At 38.3% G+C, this 20,134-nt stretch overlaps 2 protein-coding genes across 3 annotated transcripts; one reads left to right on the top strand and one right to left on the bottom strand.

Moving 5' to 3' along the window:
• rassf4a (Ras association domain family member 4a) lies at nt 1-19,939 on the top strand. Of its 2 annotated transcripts, none has more exons than XM_055163075.1 (11): nt 1-139; nt 5,460-5,525; nt 5,597-5,672; nt 14,908-15,014; nt 15,464-15,540; nt 16,168-16,334; nt 16,650-16,751; nt 18,041-18,092; nt 18,185-18,306; nt 19,012-19,109; nt 19,505-19,939. In XM_055163075.1, the coding sequence occupies exons 2-11, from the start codon at nt 5,473-5,475 to the stop codon at nt 19,572-19,574; spliced, it is 924 nt and encodes a 307-aa protein (XP_055019050.1). In that variant the 5' UTR covers nt 1-139; nt 5,460-5,472; the 3' UTR covers nt 19,575-19,939. The 2 variants fall into 2 exon arrangements, with proteins under 2 accessions (XP_055019050.1, XP_055019051.1); XM_055163076.1 differs by lacking the exon at nt 1-139 and adding an exon at nt 1,773-1,862.
• On the bottom strand, nt 3,143-4,488 carry LOC110157203 (C-X-C motif chemokine 10-like). Its single transcript, XM_020921480.2, has 4 exons — nt 4,387-4,488; nt 4,103-4,232; nt 3,943-4,026; nt 3,143-3,562 (listed from the first exon to the last, which is right to left on the bottom strand). The coding sequence occupies exons 1-4, from the start codon at nt 4,451-4,453 to the stop codon at nt 3,430-3,432; spliced, it is 414 nt and encodes a 137-aa protein (XP_020777139.1). The 5' UTR covers nt 4,454-4,488; the 3' UTR covers nt 3,143-3,429.
• Nucleotides 19,940-20,134: the final 195 nt, after the last annotated feature.

Below are 20,134 nucleotides of genomic sequence, written 5' to 3'. Positions count from 1 at the left end.
CGCCGTCATTTTTATCTATTCAGCCGTGAATACCGTACAGCAAGAGGGGCATGAAGACCGCTGCTGATAAGTGGGATTCAGCGCAATACGCTAGGAGACATACAGAAAGAGAAGATTGAGGAAAAAACTGTCTGCTATGGTAAGAGTTTCAACATTTGTTTTTATTCTGCAATAAAGAGAAACGGTTTACTTGAATATTTAGCAAAAAGCTGTTTGGGGGTAGCTCAACTATAACAACAGAAGCAAAACTCAAGCATTAAACGTATCAATAAAACTAATGCAAACGAAAGTGGTTAGCTGATTTAGTTTGTAGATTGCTGTTTGTGCCGCTACCCCGTTGGTTGAGAGTCCCCGGACATTTACGCATGGGAACGGGATACTGGCTGGGCTCAGCTGCAATTTGAGGTGGAAGATAATTGGACTGGAATCTCGCCATGATCAAACCAATTAACGAACACGCACTGGAGATTCTTTGTCCACCTTGGGAACGAGCCTAGATTGTGTGCAAAGCGCTCCAAAACATAGGATTATCACAGACAGACACAATATTTTATCCACGCGAGTCCATGCCATGCGCAATGATGGATAGATTTGGCGTGCTTTTGTTGAATAATTCATCTTAATGGTGACAGACTGGAAACCTTTAAGTTATGGAATATTTATGTTTACATTATGGTGTATAAATATGTATGAGTGTCAGACTGACCGTCCCATTATGCACCTATTTTATCAGCAGTGTTTCTGAGGGGGGCAGGTAGGCAGGCTCTGGGGTCACTGGAGAAAATTGAATTGCTCTAAAGTAATTAATATAAATGGGGAAGAAAAGCCAAATCAACATTACCAGACACAGAACGAACAGAACAGACTACATGCAGTATTTTTTTTTTTTTTTTTTTTTTTTTTTTTTTATTTTTTAGTTCAGTTGAGTGTACGTCTGACATTTCCCAGAGAGAGTATGTAGACCGTTTCCTTTCATCAGTCTGAATCAAGAGCATTTAAATGCCAAATGCATTGTTTTGAGTGTAACTTAAGTTTATTAGAGTTATTACAGGTCTTATAGTAAGCTAAATTGACTCTTGTCAGCTATAAGTCATGTTATAATGTTGATACCTCCTCAGAAACATACCTGGAATTATGTTTTGTTTGTTTCACACATGTATGAGTAACCTTTTATTATTAATATCTCTCTCCAAAGCTTAAAATGCTCTGCTCCACCTTGTGATGCCATGTAGTGGTAGTTTTCAAGTTAACAGTTATCTTTCCAAGACTGAAATTACCTAAATGATTCCAGAGAAGGTGTATGGAGTTTAAAAACACAATGGAGCACGTCCTGTATTACCACATGATGTCACAATGTTGACTAGAGTATTTTCTGTTTTGAGAAGAACTCAGCCTAAATATGCAGTCTCTACATGTTAAACATGCATGAATGAAACAAAACACAATTCCAGTTATGTTTTTGATGAGGAAACAGCAACACAAAATAGAGTAATATGGGCCCTTTAAGTATTGAGGCAGAGATACTTTATACCTTTATTGCATTATTTGTTTACATCATGTAAACAAGCCTATCTAAGCAGAGTCTATACTCCTCCTTCTTCACCTCTTTCACCTCCTCCTCCTTCTCCTACTCCTTCTCAAAAATTATATTTAGTTGTTCTGTTGCATTGCGCAAAATGGCCAACAGATGGTAGCATTGTGGCCTGCAAGAATCTTTTTATATTCTGTGTGATCAGTTACCTTTTCAACAAAGCACTTCAGAGACTTTGATGTTAGCTTACAGAGCACACATTGTAACACAGAATGGCAAGAATAACAAGCTCTTATACCCACAATGATTAAACCATTGTCATGAAAGTATAGTAAGTATAAAATATCTACTACTGAACATGACAGATTTGAGAGATTTGATTTATTGATGGCTCTAGGGTTAATAATTAACTTTTTAAACCTTCAATAAGAGCTATAACCCTTGAGTCACAGTAATGATAATATAAACTGTACAGTCAATCATGTAAAACGGTTGAAACATTTTGAGGAAAAACGTAAGTAGTAAGACCAGTAGGCCTGAAAGGAGATGTGTTAATAAGTTAAGTTAAATAACATAACACATAATAGATGAACTGCATTTTTTACTGTAATTCAGAAAATGTATTTTAGTTTTCCTTGGTAGTGGGCGGGCTGCAGCATGTGGCCTCATTCAACAGAGTAAACATTGAACTGTTCTCTTGGGTTTTCTAATGCATATCTTGATGACAATCTTAATAATTACCTGTCTATTGCTCAATCTTCGCTCTACTGGTCACCTGACTTGAATGGTTTGTAGATTAAGTAATAAGGAAAGTCCCGTTTTGTAGGTGGCACAATGGGTGTACTGTCTGTTGTCCAGTTTGCTTTCACTTTCTAGATGAGTTAACTGGAGTAACTGGGGTAATAATATTTAGATAACTCTCAAACTCGCTATTCCAATATTTTAGATTCAATAACAGGCAGGTTGGTGCATGTCTGTTTTCCACTTTTTCCAGTGAGAATGGTTACAGCTTTCACTCAGCAAACTGGGTGAAAGTTGCTTTTGGTTGTGTGTGTTTCCTTCAGTTGCATGTCTTTTCACATTCCCATGTCACAGTTGTTTTTAGACAGTTAACATTTTATCTCCAAAACACTCACTTATGAACCATAAACAATGATCCTTGGTGATTACAAGTGTTGGCCTCTTGCAGCTGTACAAAAACATGTATTCAGAAGTCAACAGTGCCACACAGAGTTAGATGCTTTGTGTGTTATGTGTTTCACATATGACATGTTTACATTGTGTCTATTGCTGAGTCACTTCCTAATGGCAGACAAAGGTCTGCCAAGTGATCCCAGATCTTCAAACAGAAACTCCTGCCTTCACAAATCCCATATATGGAGCTCTATGTTACATTTGTGATGGGAAGTCTACCATTTGTCTCAATTGAGGTGCTAATGTAATATCCTGGTTGCATCTCCTGCTTAACTCCATGGCGAGATATACAAGTTTTATGCCATTATGTGGAACATTCGAGGCACAGAAATGATATCTGTATGGAGACAAGCAGGGAGCTGGTACTAAACAAAAACATTTACATAAGGCACCTTTAAAAAGAAATAAATCACAGTGTAGCTTTGCTCAATTTTATTACAAACATACAAAAGTATATAAAATAAATACAAAATAATGTCAGCAGTTTACATCCCTATATGATCTTTGTACAAATCATAAGCCTCCAGGGCTTAAATTGAAATCAGTCTGGTACAAAAAAAAGCTGACGTTGTCTTCAGACACTGCAGAAAACAACACAAGGCTGAAATTTGACCATGAAAACCGTTCTTTAGACATCTCCATCAGTCCTTGAAGTAGACAGAGCATAAATCTCCCTCAGCAGTAATTGATCCTATGGACAATGATTACTGGGATGTGGAGGCCGACCCGCTGTGACTCTGACCCCGGTGTCTTTGTCGTGATCTCTGGCGATGACCTTTTGTTCTTCTCCTGTTCCTCCGGAGGCATACTTTCACATTACGGCCAAGCTTATGGGCTCTGGGGGAAATAAAAATGTATAAAATGTAGTTAAAAGTCAAGGGTCTGAGATGTTACTTATTAAAAAATCTATAGTGAGATCAATGATTCAGTTTATATGACCTAAGTTGAAAAAAAGTAGTGGTTCCTGTATGTAAATGTTATGTCTTTTTTAAGCTCTTGTCAAAACATTTTATTCCAACTTTATTTTCGAATTGGCTCTGTATAATGTTCAAATGTGTGTCTCTAAATATTTGTTTAAGCCTTTGCTGCTGCTTTGTTATCACTAAAACCGGTTTAACCACATGCGCCCTGAGTTGTGATTTACTGGAAATCTACATGCCACATTATATTGTACAACACTTTATGGCCTAGTTAGGGGTTAGTGGTGTAAACCTTACCTATTCCAACATCGAATCAGCTGTTTGCCCATCTGACCTTCTGGACTTAGACACACTGGTGCATTATTTCTCTTCATCGTCACGCTAAAAAGATTACATTGATACTTAAACTCAAGTATTGAAATGTACATTGAATGTGAACGCAGTAGTTGATACTTACATGACTGTTATCTTATCACAGCTTGGGCTCCTGGGGTAGACAGAGAGCTCTTTAAGGGGGCCTCTGACACCTGGTTGGGTTTTTGGACATAAACATCGACCTGGGACAAATGTGCTGCCAGACTGTCTCACTGCACAAACACAGTAACAAGATTAGAGGATAACTCTGTTGCAATAGGACAGCAGACTAGGTAACCACATGCCTAAATGAATGCACAAAGAAACGACTAAATCACTCATCTCTTAATAATAATCAAAAATAGGGAAGCATAAGGTTATTATTACCTGATAGTAGTGTGAACAGGACAATCAGAAAGCCAAACTGACAGAGGGATCTTGAATACAGCTCCATTCTGATGTGAGACAAATGCTACTGAGCCCCTAACACACATCTGAAGCTCTTTTATACCCAAGCTCCTCCCCCGCATACTGCAGCCACTGGGCTTTCCACAAAAAAGTCCCTGAGCCACTGAAAATGAAGTCAGAGGATCCTGAAGGATACACGGATCAAGGGCGTTATTACTTGAAAAAAATTATGCCTAAAATATCTGACAGCAACAAGGACACTTAAAGCATATTGTGCAGTCAAATGTACTTCCTGTAAACATGGCTAATTTTGTAGAAAAAAACTTTTACCCTCTTCTATTGTTAAACTGAGATGTTTTCATGGACAATGTGTGTGGATGTGTTAGTGTCTTTAGATACAAGAATTATACTGTGGCATTTTACAGCGCTCCCACATTACTTGTATGCTGGAACTGAGTCAACAGCACCATGTGATTTCCTCTAATGCTGTATCCTGGTGGACAAACACTGCACCAGGTTCAGCAAGCATTTTTATGGATCTGAAAGATCTTAATTTCTAAGATCTCTAAGATCTCTTGTGAAATTAAGGTTTAGGTACACTTTATTGTCCCAGTAGGAACATTTGTTTTTTTGCATTGGACCCACGTCTGTGCCGCTGGGGCAACCTTTCCTGTGGGTGCCACTGTGCCTCTTCCAGGGACCCATCTTCATGACCGTCTTGCTAGATTTGGTCAGGACTTTACTACTTTTGCTGGAGGAATGTAACTATTGTGTTGTTTGGGGTTGGGGAAACCAGATTGCCAGAGGAAACCCACCCAGACACAGACAGAACATGCAAACTCTGCACAGAAAAGCCCGGGAATCAAACCTGACACCTTCTTGCTATGAAGCCACCTATAAAAAACACATAAGAAATTTGGATCTCTGTATTCACAGCTTGTAATATTTTTATGTACTTTTGTGCTAATCACATCTTAGTTTTTCTAAGACAAAAACATTGTTTCATATAAAAAATATAATACAGCTTTTTATTTTGTTTGTTTGCACAACAGGGTTTGGGTCAAAATGGGCGAGCAACAGGCATGTGTGAAGCTCAGTGAAGAGAAAGTCATTCCAAGGTGAGTCCATCATTTTTCACTGCATCCTCCATCAGCATCACTGAACAATTACTCTGTCAATGTTGTCTTAGGGCTGACATCTTGTCTCTTCTTCGCACCTACAATTGTTACCATGAAGGCAAAAACTTCCAGTTGAGGACTCGTGAGGTAAGATACTGTATTTTCCATCCTTGTGTGAGAAAGTGTAGCATCATGAGCCAAACAGATTTGTAAAATAGGTCACACAAACACTGAAATCAGTTTAAGCATAAATCTGATTCACATGCATACAAAATAAAGTGCAACCAAACATGGCACGAGACTAGAACTGCAATTTCTCAGCAGTATTTTTGCAAGGTCAACAAATCAAGGTTGGCATTCAGTTAAAGAGAAAGTGTTATAATTTGTCAATGGCAGCATGTAAACGTTACACCAAATGCCTTGTAAAACACAACTGAATGTTTTACAGTTGTGGTGAGGCTGTGAAGGTGTTTGCAGCAATGTGGTGATTTGTTACATTCTTATATTATGGGTTTTATGGTTTGGAGTTTCCCTTTGTGTTTCTCACTGGACACTACTGTGATTGTGTGAAGGAAAAGCTGGTCATGATGTTTTCAGTCCCTTCAACTGTATTCACTCACTCAAGTCATGATGGGAAATTCCCCACTGGCACAACATGCTTCATACAACATATGAACAGCCCTGTGCATGTGCTGATAACACCAACAGATACCAGAATTAGTATTTGTAAAGGTAAAGAAAGAGAGATAAAGAGAAAGAGGAAAATGTATTAGGTATAAATATGACTTTTTCCGTGTAATTGCAAACCTTGTAGTGGTCTTTGGTTGTTAGTAGTAGGTCATGGGTAGCCCCATTGTGGTATTAAGGTCTTGTGTCATCACTTAATCTCTAGACAGCCAGAAATGATTAAAATAATTTAGGTCAAGACACAGGAAATACTGAATTCATTTGTCACTTTTGAGGTTGTTACCAAGAAATATAAAAGAAGTGGTCAGTCTGTGCTATAGGCCTGTGGGTTTACTGGACTACTCCTGTTACTCACATCTCCAATAACAGGCATTAATCCAGTGATGTCAGCAGAGCAGTGATGTCATCACATTCTATATCACTGCTCTGCTGACATCACTATAGCAACAGGTAAACTCTTATTTGATGTGGCCCCTTTGTATGTAATTTAAAGGGATAGTTCGGGATTTTTGACATACATCTGTATGGCATCCTAGTGTGCAGTGTCGTGCATCAACACTGACTTACCCCCGACAGCGTCTGGTGAACCGAGATACTGGCCGTTTTCGGTGCTGATGAAAGTAGTCCGGCAAGTTGGCTGGGGACAGTATAATAAAGTGTTTTTCTTCTCAAAACAATATGTGTTCAAAAGAGTGATACATTTGCATCACAAAACCATTGTCGCCTAAAAAGTCAGACCTCATTATCGCTTGGCACTATTTTCTTTCCGTTCGTATCACTGCGCGCTGCCGCCAGGTGACAGCCACGCCTGGTTCACTTTGTTTACTGCTTGGATTGTTAGCGACAACATGTCTGATTATGACAAGGACAATAAAGACATTGCCTTTACCACAAAGCCAAGGGGAGATCTTTATGAACCTGAATATACTGATGCCGAAATTCGCCAGATGAAGTTAGAACGGGCAGAGATTGAGCAGTGCCACGCTGCTTATGCTTCCCTTCTGCATCTAAAAGACCAGCTAGTCCAGAAACTAAACAACTCCAAGCAGGAGATGGAGCAGCTGAAGGTGCAGCACCAGGGCATTTACAGAGCACTGAGGAGAACAAGAGGGCCCTTCTGCAGGACAAGATCCGGGAGCTTTCTGAGGTTCTGACCTCTTCAGAACAGACTAACGCTGCTCTGAAGAGACAGAACCAGGAGCTCCAGGACAAGATTATGACCGAGGAGGAATGCATCAATTGAAAGAAGAGGAGAGGATGGTTCTCCCGGTTCTTCCGTCGCACTTAGACCACGTGGAGAATTTAATGTACTTTGAGAACTAAAAAGTTCTCATCGTCCATTCAATTGAATTGAAAATGATTTGATGGAACAATTAGCTCACGTATTAATTCTTAAATTTGTATTGGAGCTAAGGCTAAATGTTTTCCATTCTTACCTTTTCATTAATGTTTATTGATATTAATTGTTATTTGTTATTTATTTATTTATTTGTTATTTGTTTATTGTTATTGTTATTAATGTTTTCATATAAAATATCACTCCCCCCCCGAACTGCCACCTTACCGTGGTGGGGGAGTTTGCGTACCCGAATGATCCTAGGAACTATGTTGCCCGGGGCATTACACCCCTGGTAGGGTCTCCCATGGCAAACAGGTCCTAGGTGACGGGGCAGACTAAGAGCAGTTCACAGCACCCTTATGAACTTAGAAATATCGAGGACCGTGACGTCACCCAGTATGGCGCAGCCGGGGCCCCACCCTGGAGCCAGGCCTGGGGTTGGGGCTCGAATGCGAGTGCCTCAATATTGCTGTACATACCTCCACGAAGGATATTCACTCGAAATACCAACAACAATCCATTTTACTGGCACCCAAAAATGATCATATACAGATGTGCGTGGCTGTTACCTGTAACCTACTTCCAACAGTAAAATTTAGTGTGTAAATGAAATTCCATTAAAATCCTTTACTGATGCCATGTTATTTCATTTATGATGAAATCACAATTTTATAATTCATGGTTATTGATAACATGACCAACAGTGTAATCCTCTAAGCCCTACTGTGTAACTTTTTATTTATAACCCAAAATAGACTGTACTGGAGAACAAAGAAAAGCACATGTCAGCGAGATCTCCACAAAACTCTTACAAGGCCACCTGTTTCCATGGAAGTGTTATTCCTTTGGCTTTAATATTGTTCAGCATGGCAATCCTCCATGGAGGATTTTCTAAAGCATGGTGTTAACCTTTTATTTCCATTGAATCTTGCAGTTTAATCATAATCACCATTTATCTAGTTTGTGAAACCTAACTTTTTGAATTAATATATAATGTAAATGTGGCTTTTTGAGTAGAGACTGAATTTACTGCTTCTACATTTTTTACAGTTAGTAGACTTTTTTTTTTTTTTTTTTTTTTTTTTTACAAAATATGGTGATCAGAATTGTCTGACTAATCTCAACATCCCCAAACTACAAGAATATTGGTTAAGAATGGCCAATGTAGGTCACTCGACAAGTTGTGTAAATTAACGGATCAGGTTATATTTTCACTGAGCCTAAGTTGTGAGGACAAAGGGGTTACTCATCAGTGATTCACTGTTTTGGAAACAGTCCCAGACCATGGCATGAGAAACTGCAAAGGACTTAAATAATTTTATGAATGAGAAGCCACCATTAAATTGCATAATCATTCACAGACAGACAGATTATATTATTTAAACACAACTTCTGTTAGCACTGCTTACTAACACTGTTGGACAAAATGAGAAATATTACCCTCTTCACCCCATTGCATCATGGCTCATGTCATGCAGGTGGTGTCATGTGATAGGGTTCGTTTATTTGAGGTAGTTTCACTTCAAGCTAAGATAAACATCAGGGAGCAAATTCTAACTTGTACTTTCACTGTTTAATCACATGTCCATGAATGTATTATTAGTCCTAATGTTTTTGTATTCTTATAAACATGTATGTAATTTATTTATGTAATTTAAGTCCTAGCTAATCTAATGTGTCAAGCTTGCATATTATACATTTGGAACAAAACTGGTAACGGAAGGAAGAAAATGGTCTAAACTGGGCGGGCATAGGTTTTTCGTATTTTGGGCCAGTGGGAACTTCTAGTGGTGCTTCACGGTAATGTTGAGTTTTTATTTTCTTTTGTAGTTCAAAATTATACCACAAGGGGACAGTATTTTACTTGTATTGAACTACTGAATGATAATTATAGATTTGTTTTATATCAGTAGACTCTAGGGATGCAACAATTCTTTACCTTGCTTTAAAGGTTGTATGGAGGATTTTTTTGTTTTTGTTTCAAATTGTCAGTGAAAGTTTAAAACACCATTACGGAGATACAGCAGCCTTGTAATTATGATGACCAAAAAAAAAAAAAGAATGAAAATCTATCAACTGTGGACGTAGTGAGGCCAGATAAACATCAGCCAATAGATAACAAGGCTGCCTCATTTTCTATTGGCTGTTAGGTTGTCAATCAAACTTCCTACGTTTCTAGTGTAACTGACTCACCTAGCGCTCGGGGATTATGTGGTTTATGCAGTGGTTCTTAGAGGCTTTTTTAAACTGTAGCTTCCTCGCAGTTTGCACAAAGTTTGTTGAGATGGCGGACGAAAATCCACCACCAGTTCGCCGCAAAAGAAAGTCCGTTTTTGAGGTCGCTGAAAGAAGAAGAGAAGGGGAAAGCAAAGCCAAACTGAGGTGATACTTGGAGATTTCTTCCAGCGATGGCGCGAATGAAGCAGACAAAGGGTCCAAAAACTGACGTGTCGGTCACTAAATTATTTCTAGACAGGTCACTTTCAGCAGTAATTCTGAACGCACACTGGCTGTAAACAAACGTGATTTCTAGAGTAAGGAGGCGGGAGGAGGTGTTTCTACTGAGGGAGCTGTGGAGGAAGAAGGTGGTGTCACGCATGCACAATATTTGAAAAAGGAATGTCGCTGTATTTCTTTTCCCTTAAAAAATCCTCTATACAACCTTTAATATAGGCTGTAGAACTTCTTGGTGAAGTTTATTGGTTTTCATCACTAGAATACATCCTTCCTGCGCTGTTTACTGCTCTGCGTCAGTATGGAAAATTTCTCTCAACATATGGCACATGTGCATGACATAGCTATAATTTTCTAAATTAGTATAGATTATTTAAATTTAATTTAAATATTAATCTGATTAATCTGATGAAAGTAGTTATGTCTTGTTGAGACATCCAGTATAGGATTTCATCTCACAGGGCAAAGAAATCCTGTAAATTGAGAGCAAAGCTCAGATTTTGGAATCAATATCTAACAGAAAACCATGTACTGCAGCTACTGTATGCCAGTATTACAATTAGTGCTGTCATGCGATTAAAAAAATTGAGAGATTAATTAATTATGATCTGTAATTAATTAATCTAATTAATCTCATTTTAATCTCACCTGAAAATTGCTGAGAAAAGCCTTCAATTTGAGGTATTTTCATTTAAATTCATTATTACATTATTGTGGCAGATCAAAAGCCTGATATAGAACAAAAAAAGTGACTTTATAAAGTCATTTATTGTTTAACAAATCTCTCCAAATTGGCTGTTGAGCCCAAGTCTCCATGAATAAGAAACTGTTTGCTGTAAAGTTGCAAAGACTACGAAATCTGAACATAATAACTTTTGTCTACTTAAAGACAATAAAAAGTCCAGTCTTTCCTTAACCATATTAAAAATATCATTGATAGAGAAATGCTTTATATATGAGTCCTGGTTTAGACCTGCTTTAATCCTACTTTAGTCCTAGTTTAGTCCTGGAATGGATTAATCCTGGTTTTAGTCCTGGTGTTAGTTCTGGTTTAGTCCTGGTTTAGACCTGGTTTTAGTTCTGGTTTTAGTTCTGGTTTAGTCCTGGTTTAGTCCTGGACTGGATTAGTTCTGGTTTAGAGGCGCACAGGAGGAAGCGCGGTTTACGCAGCGTACGCGAGAAAACACGATCGATCCACACGCGGCTCATGGGAGGACAGCGGTGTCCGCGCAGTAACTACGGAAGGAAACGTGGTCCGCGCGTTCTCAGGTTAATGACGATAATGAAGTGTGTGTGTTTGTGTGTGTTTGTGTGTGTTTGTGTGCGTGTCCCCTCATGTGGCAGGTCACTATAGGACAGTAGTGCAGACATCATGAGCCTATGCAGGTTGTTTTCACCAGTGACATTTAAGTTGTAGGCGATATTATATTTGTTATTTTCTTTTATATTTCACGTCGGGAGAATAATTTCCAAGACACGAATGTGTTTTTACCTGTGCACTGCTGCTCTGTTCTACTGGCTCTTCCACCTCGTCCATTGTGCGACTGACGCCGCCAACGTAAACATGACGTTTACATCGCTTTTACTGCGCGCGTTTTGTGTGGTTTTCCGGCAATGAGTGGAATTACCGAAATAAAAAAAGGTATAAATGTGTGGGGGTTTTTTTGTGTGTGTGTGTGTGTTGTTGTCCCAACAACACATAAAAACAGGTTTTATAATAAAGCAACTCACATACAGAAACAGTAAAGTTAGAGATTAAAAATGAGATTAACGCGATTAAAAAACATAACGCGCTAAATATGACTGTAATTAATTAATCGCAATTAACGCGATAATTTGACACCCCTAATTACAATGTCTAAAAACTGTATGGAATTACTCTAATTTACAAAATGTAATACATTAATTCATTTTACAAAATAAGTGATGTGAATAATGTTCATATTTGAATTTAGGTGTGGTAAATAAGACATCACAAAAAATATCAATTTAAATTCTTCTTTTTTAATTAAAAAACAAACATAATAATAATAATACATTAAGGAATGTAAACATGTAGTCCAGAGTATAAATAATAAATAGCTGTTGTAATCCAGCACATCGTAAAGTCTTTGACACGGAGGTTCTACAGCATATCGTATCCTCAAGATTTCATCCAACAAAGCAGCTCCTTCAAGTCCTTTGTCCAAATAACCAGTCCACGGGGTCCTTGCCTCTGCAGTCCCTCTCTCTGCTCAGCCTCATGGATAGCTCCTCTGGGCTCTGGGATAGACCCCTGGAAGTCCTTAGTGCTCGAGGAGAACCACGAGGTAAAGAGGCCATGGCAGGCAGCTTCATTTGGGCTTTAGAGCTGGACCGTCCCCTTTGTCCTCTCTGGAGACGCACCGGGCCACAGCTGGGGGCCTCTGAAGAACAAGCCAGCGCCCTCATACTGGCCATATAATCATCCAAAGAGGGTAAACTGTGAGAAGGCGGGTACAGGCTCTGGGGAGAGGCGTCCTCCAGTGTCTCTGTGATAGTGGGCAGATGAGGCAGGGACAGCAGCAGTCGCTTGTGCTTCATTCTGTACAAAAATAAAATCAGATTTAGATTCAGACAGCCACAATGAATCAACATTTTAGTGCCCCACAATAACTCAGGGGGCAATAAATGAAGGACACAGTCTTTTCCCTGATTGAAAAAAACAAAAAACAGAACAAAAACTGAATTATGCATTTGATTCACTAGAAGAATTGATTTGTTTACAACAGTATAATAGAATTTCAATATCACTAAATGACTCTAGATAATAGTGCCCCAAATGTAATATAAAAAAAAAAAATTGTTGCTGAAAAATAATACCAATATATCTTATAGAGACCTCTATATACAGTAAATAAGCTTATTAAATGGAAGAAGACTCCTACCTTTTCAGTTGGTTCAATAGTTGAATTCAAGCAGTGATGTTGTTGTCAAATCTTGTGCCTGTGATGCTTCTGACTGGACCAGAATGTGTATCCAGGCTTTATAGCGACACAGCGGAGTGAGAGATTAGTCCATGTTGCTAAAATTAGCTCTCTCTCTCTCTGTATGTGTGTGTGTGTGTGTGTGTGTTATGGAGAAAGAGGGAGGGAGAGGTGGAGGGCGTGTTTAGGAAGCAGGAGTGGCAGGTTACCAAGGTTCAGTGGTGCAGCTGGTTCCAGTGTTTATACTGCAAAAACAATGATTATGACCCCCCTCCCATCATCCCCCTCTCTGTTTCTTTGTGTTCTGCAGTGTATAGTAAGAGAAATAACTAGAAACAGCTTGAAGACACTAGCAAAGGAAGTTAAAGGAACACTGTGTAAGTTTTCTGGCAGAGAGTCTGTCACCTGCTTCTCCTGCCTGGAATTTTCCACAGTATAGCATTGCATATCTTTATGGAGACTACAGGTGACACCACAGGGCCAAGTTACAGGTCAGATCTGTGGAGAGGCGAGCCCACTCACAGTAAGAACACAAGTTTTTAGGTCTATAATAACCATGTTATTAAGTAAATGCAAGATGTATATCTTTAATGCCATATTTGGACATTCTAGACAAAACAATTACAGCTCCATGGGGACAAGCAGATGGCAGACCCTCCACCAGAAAAGTTACACAGGGCACCTTTAACGTAAATATGTTTTAGTTGTGTGTATGCTGTTTGGTAAAAATGTAATGTAACAGATTCTCTTTGATAACTTTCTATTCATAATAGTAACTCAAAGTCACAGCGGTGCTCCCTTTGTGGCAACCCCAATCCTGGATAAAAAAAACTAAACAAAATGGGTTGCATTAGCCAATGAATAATTTTATGATTCAAGGTTATTGACAGCATAACCAACAGTGTAATATTCAAAGCCCCACTGTGTAACTTTTAAGCTTCAAAACAGACTGCACTGAAAAACACAGAAAACCATGTTTAAAAACCATACTGTGAGTGAGATTTCCACAAAACTGACTTTATTTGGCCTGGAGGAGGGCTTGTTTCCATGGAAATCTTTGGCTTTGGCTATAATATTCCACAGTATGGCAATCCTTCATGGAGGATTTTTGGAAGCATGATTATAACTGCATATTTCCATTGATTCTTGCAGATGATGTGTTACCTCCAAAAAGCTAGAAAGAAAAAGAAAATGGGTTGCACTGGCCAATGATTGCAGAAAAGGATATGTATGCCAAAAGGATAGACAGTTGTGATACATTTTGGTCATATAATGAAAGTTGATGATTAGGGGTTGTGCCAGGATATTTACCAATTCATGTTTTTTCCATTGAATTTGACTTTGGTTAGAATGGCCCGAGGATAGGCAGACCAACTGACTTTTTACTAGATCAGCTGATAGGGGGGTCTTCTGACTGTTAGATAACCAGTCTGGCTGTGAAATTGATTTATATACTTGTCCATCATTGGAATTTGGGTTAAACAAGACAACAGCTGTGTTTTCTAAAACAGAAGAATGTGCTGAGTAACAAAAAAAGTAAATCCTTATATATGTTATGATGTAGTATGCTCTGTAATACCAGTTTCTTGTTTTAAATCAGCACAAAAGAGGCTCTATTTTGATGACACGTTCAAATCAAATTATAAAAATAGGTCCAGACACATTTTCCTTTTGGTGAACTCAGTGTACGTGACCAGTTCTCTTTTTTGACCCAGACGTGACTTTGGTCTTGTGCTCCATTTGGAAAAAAATCAGGTGGAGGAGGTGGAATTTCACTGGGATGAGAAGTTTGCTCTACAGTTATGAGCGTCCATTTCTGCACGTACACCTGACATTGAGCTCCTATGGCAGTCGGCCAGTAGGATATCCTCCCAAAGCTGCCCTTTTGATACCCATTGTTAAAGTATTGTCTGTGTGTGTTTTTATAGTATTGTCTATGTGTGTGTGTTATGTGTAGGAGGATGGTGTGCTCATTCTCGAGGGGCTCCTGAACATTTACTGGGGCCTGCGTCGACCAATCAGGCTTCAGATGCATGATGACAACGAGAGGTTTCAGCTTCACAGGTAGGACAATAAAAACATACAACATGCCATAAAAACAACAACAAAAAGAATAAACTAAATAAAAACTGAACCCTTGTCACATTTTTCATTACAACCTTTTACACTGAAGAGAACACTGAAAATTACTTAACATTATGGCGATTAACAATTTTTTATAAATTTTTATAATTTGGATCTGCTTTTATATAATAAAAAAAATCTAACTTAGATACTATACATGTGCAGTGCCTACATTAAGCATTGGAGTAGAGTTTACACCACAAAAGTCTCACACACCGCTAAAAATATTTGGGAACCACTGCTGTGCAGAAAGTAAATTCTGTAACAGAAGATACTTCCTTGGAAATTATTCAAAAGCAAATCTCATGGTCAAAATTGCCACAAAACTTGACTTGCTGGTTACCAGCTGCTCTGAGCTCACTACACCACTACATTTTATCTCTCTGCAGATTGACTGTAGCCAAGAAGCTGCCGGGAGAAACCAACAATAATCCCCTGGACAGACCCAGAGCCGGTGGATCCTCAGGTGAGCGTATAAGGCACGTGTGGGCACCTGCATCAACAAAGATTAGACTAAATCAGATTAAAGTCTAGAAGTGCTTCTGTCAACAGTTCCATTGGAAAAAGTAGCGCCTCACGTGTTTCACACAAACACTTAAATCTGGTTTTGGCTCTAGTGACGATGGTCGATCAATTTACCCATGGCCATGTGTCAGCGGCAAGTTTCTAATGCACCACTTTCACATAAAATCACACTTTTCACCATCTAAATTATGTCATGGATAGATCTGTTAATGCTAACACTTTTTTCTCCACTTAGTCTCTATAAAGAGACATTTCAAATAAAGACTTGTGCTCAGCTGCAGGATAATGCAAATGCTACACTCATGTTTTGAAATATAGTTGAATCTTGTAAGGCTTTCTCAGTCAGAAGTACTTATTTTCAACCCCATGGAGAAACTATTTTAGAAGACATATATTTCAGAAAGAGGGTTTATTTCTTAATAAAAATAAATAAATAAACATGTTTAAAAAGCAATATAAAATAGCACAAATGTAAATTTTGAAATTAGTTTAGACTAGTAGTTATTTATCTTTGATTAGTAGTTATTTAGCACCACTGCCATTTTGAAAGTGCTGTTGTGTGTTGAAGGTGGTGAAGTGTCTGGGGAGGAGGAGGACTCCCCACAGTTGCTCAGGACTCGGAGTGATGCCTCGTTCATGAGAGTTCAGAGAAGGACAAAGACACAAACCTCCGAAAACCTGCAGCGACTGCGCAGACACCGCTTCTCCATCAACGGACATTTTTACAATCACAAGGTGTAACAATCACAGCATGATGATTGTATGTTCCCCATTAGTGTATCCTGGTTTTGACACATCTCCAGGTGCATAGTGCCGTGGCTTCCTGTGTGGATGTGCCTGTAATAAGCAAAAAGGCAGCTGTGGGCTTGTTTTATTGAGGTGTGTTACTGAAGGTCACTTAGGCTAGCTTAATGAATTCTCAGAAAAAGTTGCACATTAGAGGATAGGGATTTCCTCCTGTTCATACTGATTTAAACTGCTCAAAGAGTGGAATCACAGATGTTAATGACAGAATTGCCTGTAACTTGTTTTGTTTTTGTTTTGCTTTAGACATCTGTGTTTACTCCAGCGTTTGGCTCAGTCACGAATGTCAGAGTGAACAGCTCAATGACCACAGTTCAAGTGCTAAACCTTCTGCTTCACAAGTTCAGGGTGAGCTGTTTGACTGTCTGTCTGTATGTGGCTGTTTACATATGATAATATATTTTCACTTTTATTTTGGCTTTCGGTAATAACCCTTTGTGAAAATTAGGTACACTTAATTTTCATGCATGCTCCCTGGTTGTTGTGGCAGAATGCACCAACTGTAAAACTACTTTGACTATCAAGAAAATGCCATCTACTGCAAGTTAATTTTTATTGCGCCATAATATTCTGGAACATAATTCCTCGGCGAATCCTCTGGGGTATTTCGGTTATTGGCCTTTGTGAAAAATTAAAGGTGTACTGTGTAACTTTTCTGGTGGAGGGTACAATAGCTTAGCCAGGCTGGCCCCACCTTGTGCCTCCGCTCATTTTCATTTCTCTCCAGCGACCAGGTCAGGAATTGGAGTACACTACTAGACGGTTTGCAAGAACCTCAAAAATGTGAGTGTTGGCAACGATTCCCAAGACTGAGGATTTAAAGCCAAAACAACGAGAATGTTTGGTGAATTTTATCAAAGAGAAAGACGTTATTGCCCTTCTTCCTACGGGATTTGAGAAAAGCTTAATATACCAGTTAGCCCCCATTAGCGGTGCATTACATACATCATGACCAAATAGGTTGGTTAAATTAGTACCCACCTACCGTCGAGCAAATCGAAACCATCGAAACCATCTGACCTAGCAGCATTCTAATGCTGCTAGGTCAGATGGTTTCCACGAAGTAAAACTGGCTGATGAATCAGGCTAACAATAGCTTCCCCCTTGTCTAAAACAGATAAACAGCTACACATTATAAAAATGAGCATTAACAATTTCTTTTCTAAACATTTCTTTTAAACTAATAAACAGCAATTGTAGTTTTGCCCCAGGCCCATTTTCCAACAATTTGCACAGATTAGGTTGTTAACTTATCTTCATGGAGAATGTTCCCAAATATAGTTAAATTTTCTATTTTTAGTGGAAATAAGCAGTATTTTTGGTATTTTTTAGCAATAAAAACACCAGTAACTGAATACATGCAGGTTAAATGATTAATGACTGTGAAATATACCAGGAAAAGTAATAATAGAACACAAGCAGGTCTCGAACCCTTCTTCAGAAAAGTTATATAAAGCACCTTTAATTGCAAATTTACTATACTGAGTATATTACTAAGATTTTGGGGGCCAAATAAAAAACAATATATATATATATATATATATATATATATATATATATATATATATATATATATATATATATATATAAAATACATTCACCCATCCATACAAACATACATCTAATATGTTTTCTAGGTCGAAAATAAATGTGAGGAGTTTGTTCTTTACATGGTGCATGAGTCTGGAGGTAAGATTGTTTTGTTTTTTTTCTGAACTGGTCCTCAGTAGTTTGTGGTTATGGTTTGATTCTGTTTTCTCTGCTTGTTTCATATCCCACAGAAAAGACACGGTTTAAAGATGGAGAGTATCCGTTAGTGGCCCGGGTGCTTTATGGGCCCTGTGAAAAAATCTCCAAGATCTTTATCATGGAGGCCGACCTGGGAGAGGAAGTCACTTATGATGTGAGTCTTGGCATCCTGCCTCCACTCATTATGTTCACATCATGTCCTCCATCTGTGACCTGCTTAATGTGCTGGACTTGAGCACACAAACAAAGGCACAATGGACCAAGCATAAATTACTTTGGGGCTAATTTTGGGTGAATACTGGGAGATATCCTGTGTTGGGCTGATGTAACAATAGCTTGACCTGAGCAACTAATGTTTTGTATGAGAAACACAATATTAAGAATATCTTGACTTATGAAGGTACATGACAGTCAATAAATAATCAAAATAGATGTGTAATTCTATAAACTAAACTCCACATTGATGCTACTCTGATGACATAATGCACCCACCCAGCATTTCACATGATTTTACTCTGCCGTGATCTGAGATAAGCTCTCCACATTTGTCTGGTCTTATCTATGGTGACATAGACATTAAAAATAACCTTTTATTATACAACAAGTAAACAAATGGACATTGCCATGGTTGGCCTAATGTAGCAGCCAAAAAAGCAGCATAGAGTCTATTCTATAAACTATTTATTAGAGCCTTTATTAGTGCATTTTTTGACCCCATAGCCCATAACTCATTAGGCACAAGCACAGACACAGGCACAGACACAGGCATTCCATTGTGGATCAGCTGTTACTGATTGACAATTTTTCTGAAAAAATGCTACATTTAAAATAAACAACCTGTTATGATTTTCTTTTTCAGGTTGCTCAATACATAAAATTTGAGATCCCTGTTTTAGACAGTTTTGTGGAGAAGCTAAAAGAGGAAGAGGAGCGGGAAATCAACAAACTGACCAAAAAGTAAGTTAGCCACACAGTTACCCACAGCAGGAAATGGTTTGATTTCAACAAAGGGCTCTTTCATGACATTTTGAATCATATCAGTCACATTATTTGTATCGAAACAGGCCTGCTGACATGGAGTGTCAGTGTTAGGCATTTATCAGTTTATATTTGTAGTTGTGTAATCTTAAACTCATATGACCGAGGAGCTGGCCCCTGAAACTCATAACTGTGTCGGTGAAAGCATGTTATATTGTGGTTTAGCAACAGCGGAGAAGTAAAACCACTAAACAATAGAACTCAATATATATTTTACTATTACATGGTTTGAGTTGATTTATAAGCTTTCTTATAAATCTTGGTGTTTCAGTAATTAATTGGTGAAATAATCGATTTGTTTTTCATGTCTGCAGATACAGTGCACTTAAATCCATGATACTACACCAGCTTGAACACAAGGCTCTCGACAGTGACCGAGTATGAGCGTAACAAGTGCTTTTTATGTAATTTAAAATAAAGAATGAATTTAACACTATAGATAGATTTGCATTGTGAACAGCATAATACACAATGAATGTAGATGACAGGAAAGTGTGTGGTCACAGGATAGTAGCTATTCTATGTTAGGCAACACCATTGTGCTTATAGCCTACTGTTAAAATTTGACTACAAATGTTGTTGTTTTTGTAACTATGGTCTTAGTACTTCTTTTTCTATAGCTTAATTTTATACCACGTTTATTAACTCTGCTTTTAAACTTTTTGTATCAAAATTTGACAAATTTATACAAGCATATTTTGCCATGGCTCATGATGTTTAACTCAATAAAGCCACAATGCAACTTGCAATGCAAATTAAATTTGTTTTTTCTTAGCATCAGACTAAATGTTTTGCTTACACATGCACACACACAAATACAGCAGAGTGTTGTGCTGCTGGTTATTTTCACAGAAGCTTTGGTTTGTGTTGTTTTCCAAGTGACCCTGATTGTCCGAGGTTTCCCACGAGCTTGAGTGTATGTGTGTGCCACCCAGCTGTATTAC

Source organism: Boleophthalmus pectinirostris, unplaced genomic scaffold, assembly GCF_026225935.1.
Source record: "Boleophthalmus pectinirostris isolate CB_2022bp ecotype Guang Dong unplaced genomic scaffold, ASM2622593v1 HiC_scaffold_5, whole genome shotgun sequence".
Lineage (NCBI taxonomy): Eukaryota > Metazoa > Chordata > Actinopteri > Gobiiformes > Gobiidae > Boleophthalmus > Boleophthalmus pectinirostris.
This window is presented reverse-complemented; position numbering and strand designations above follow the sequence as displayed.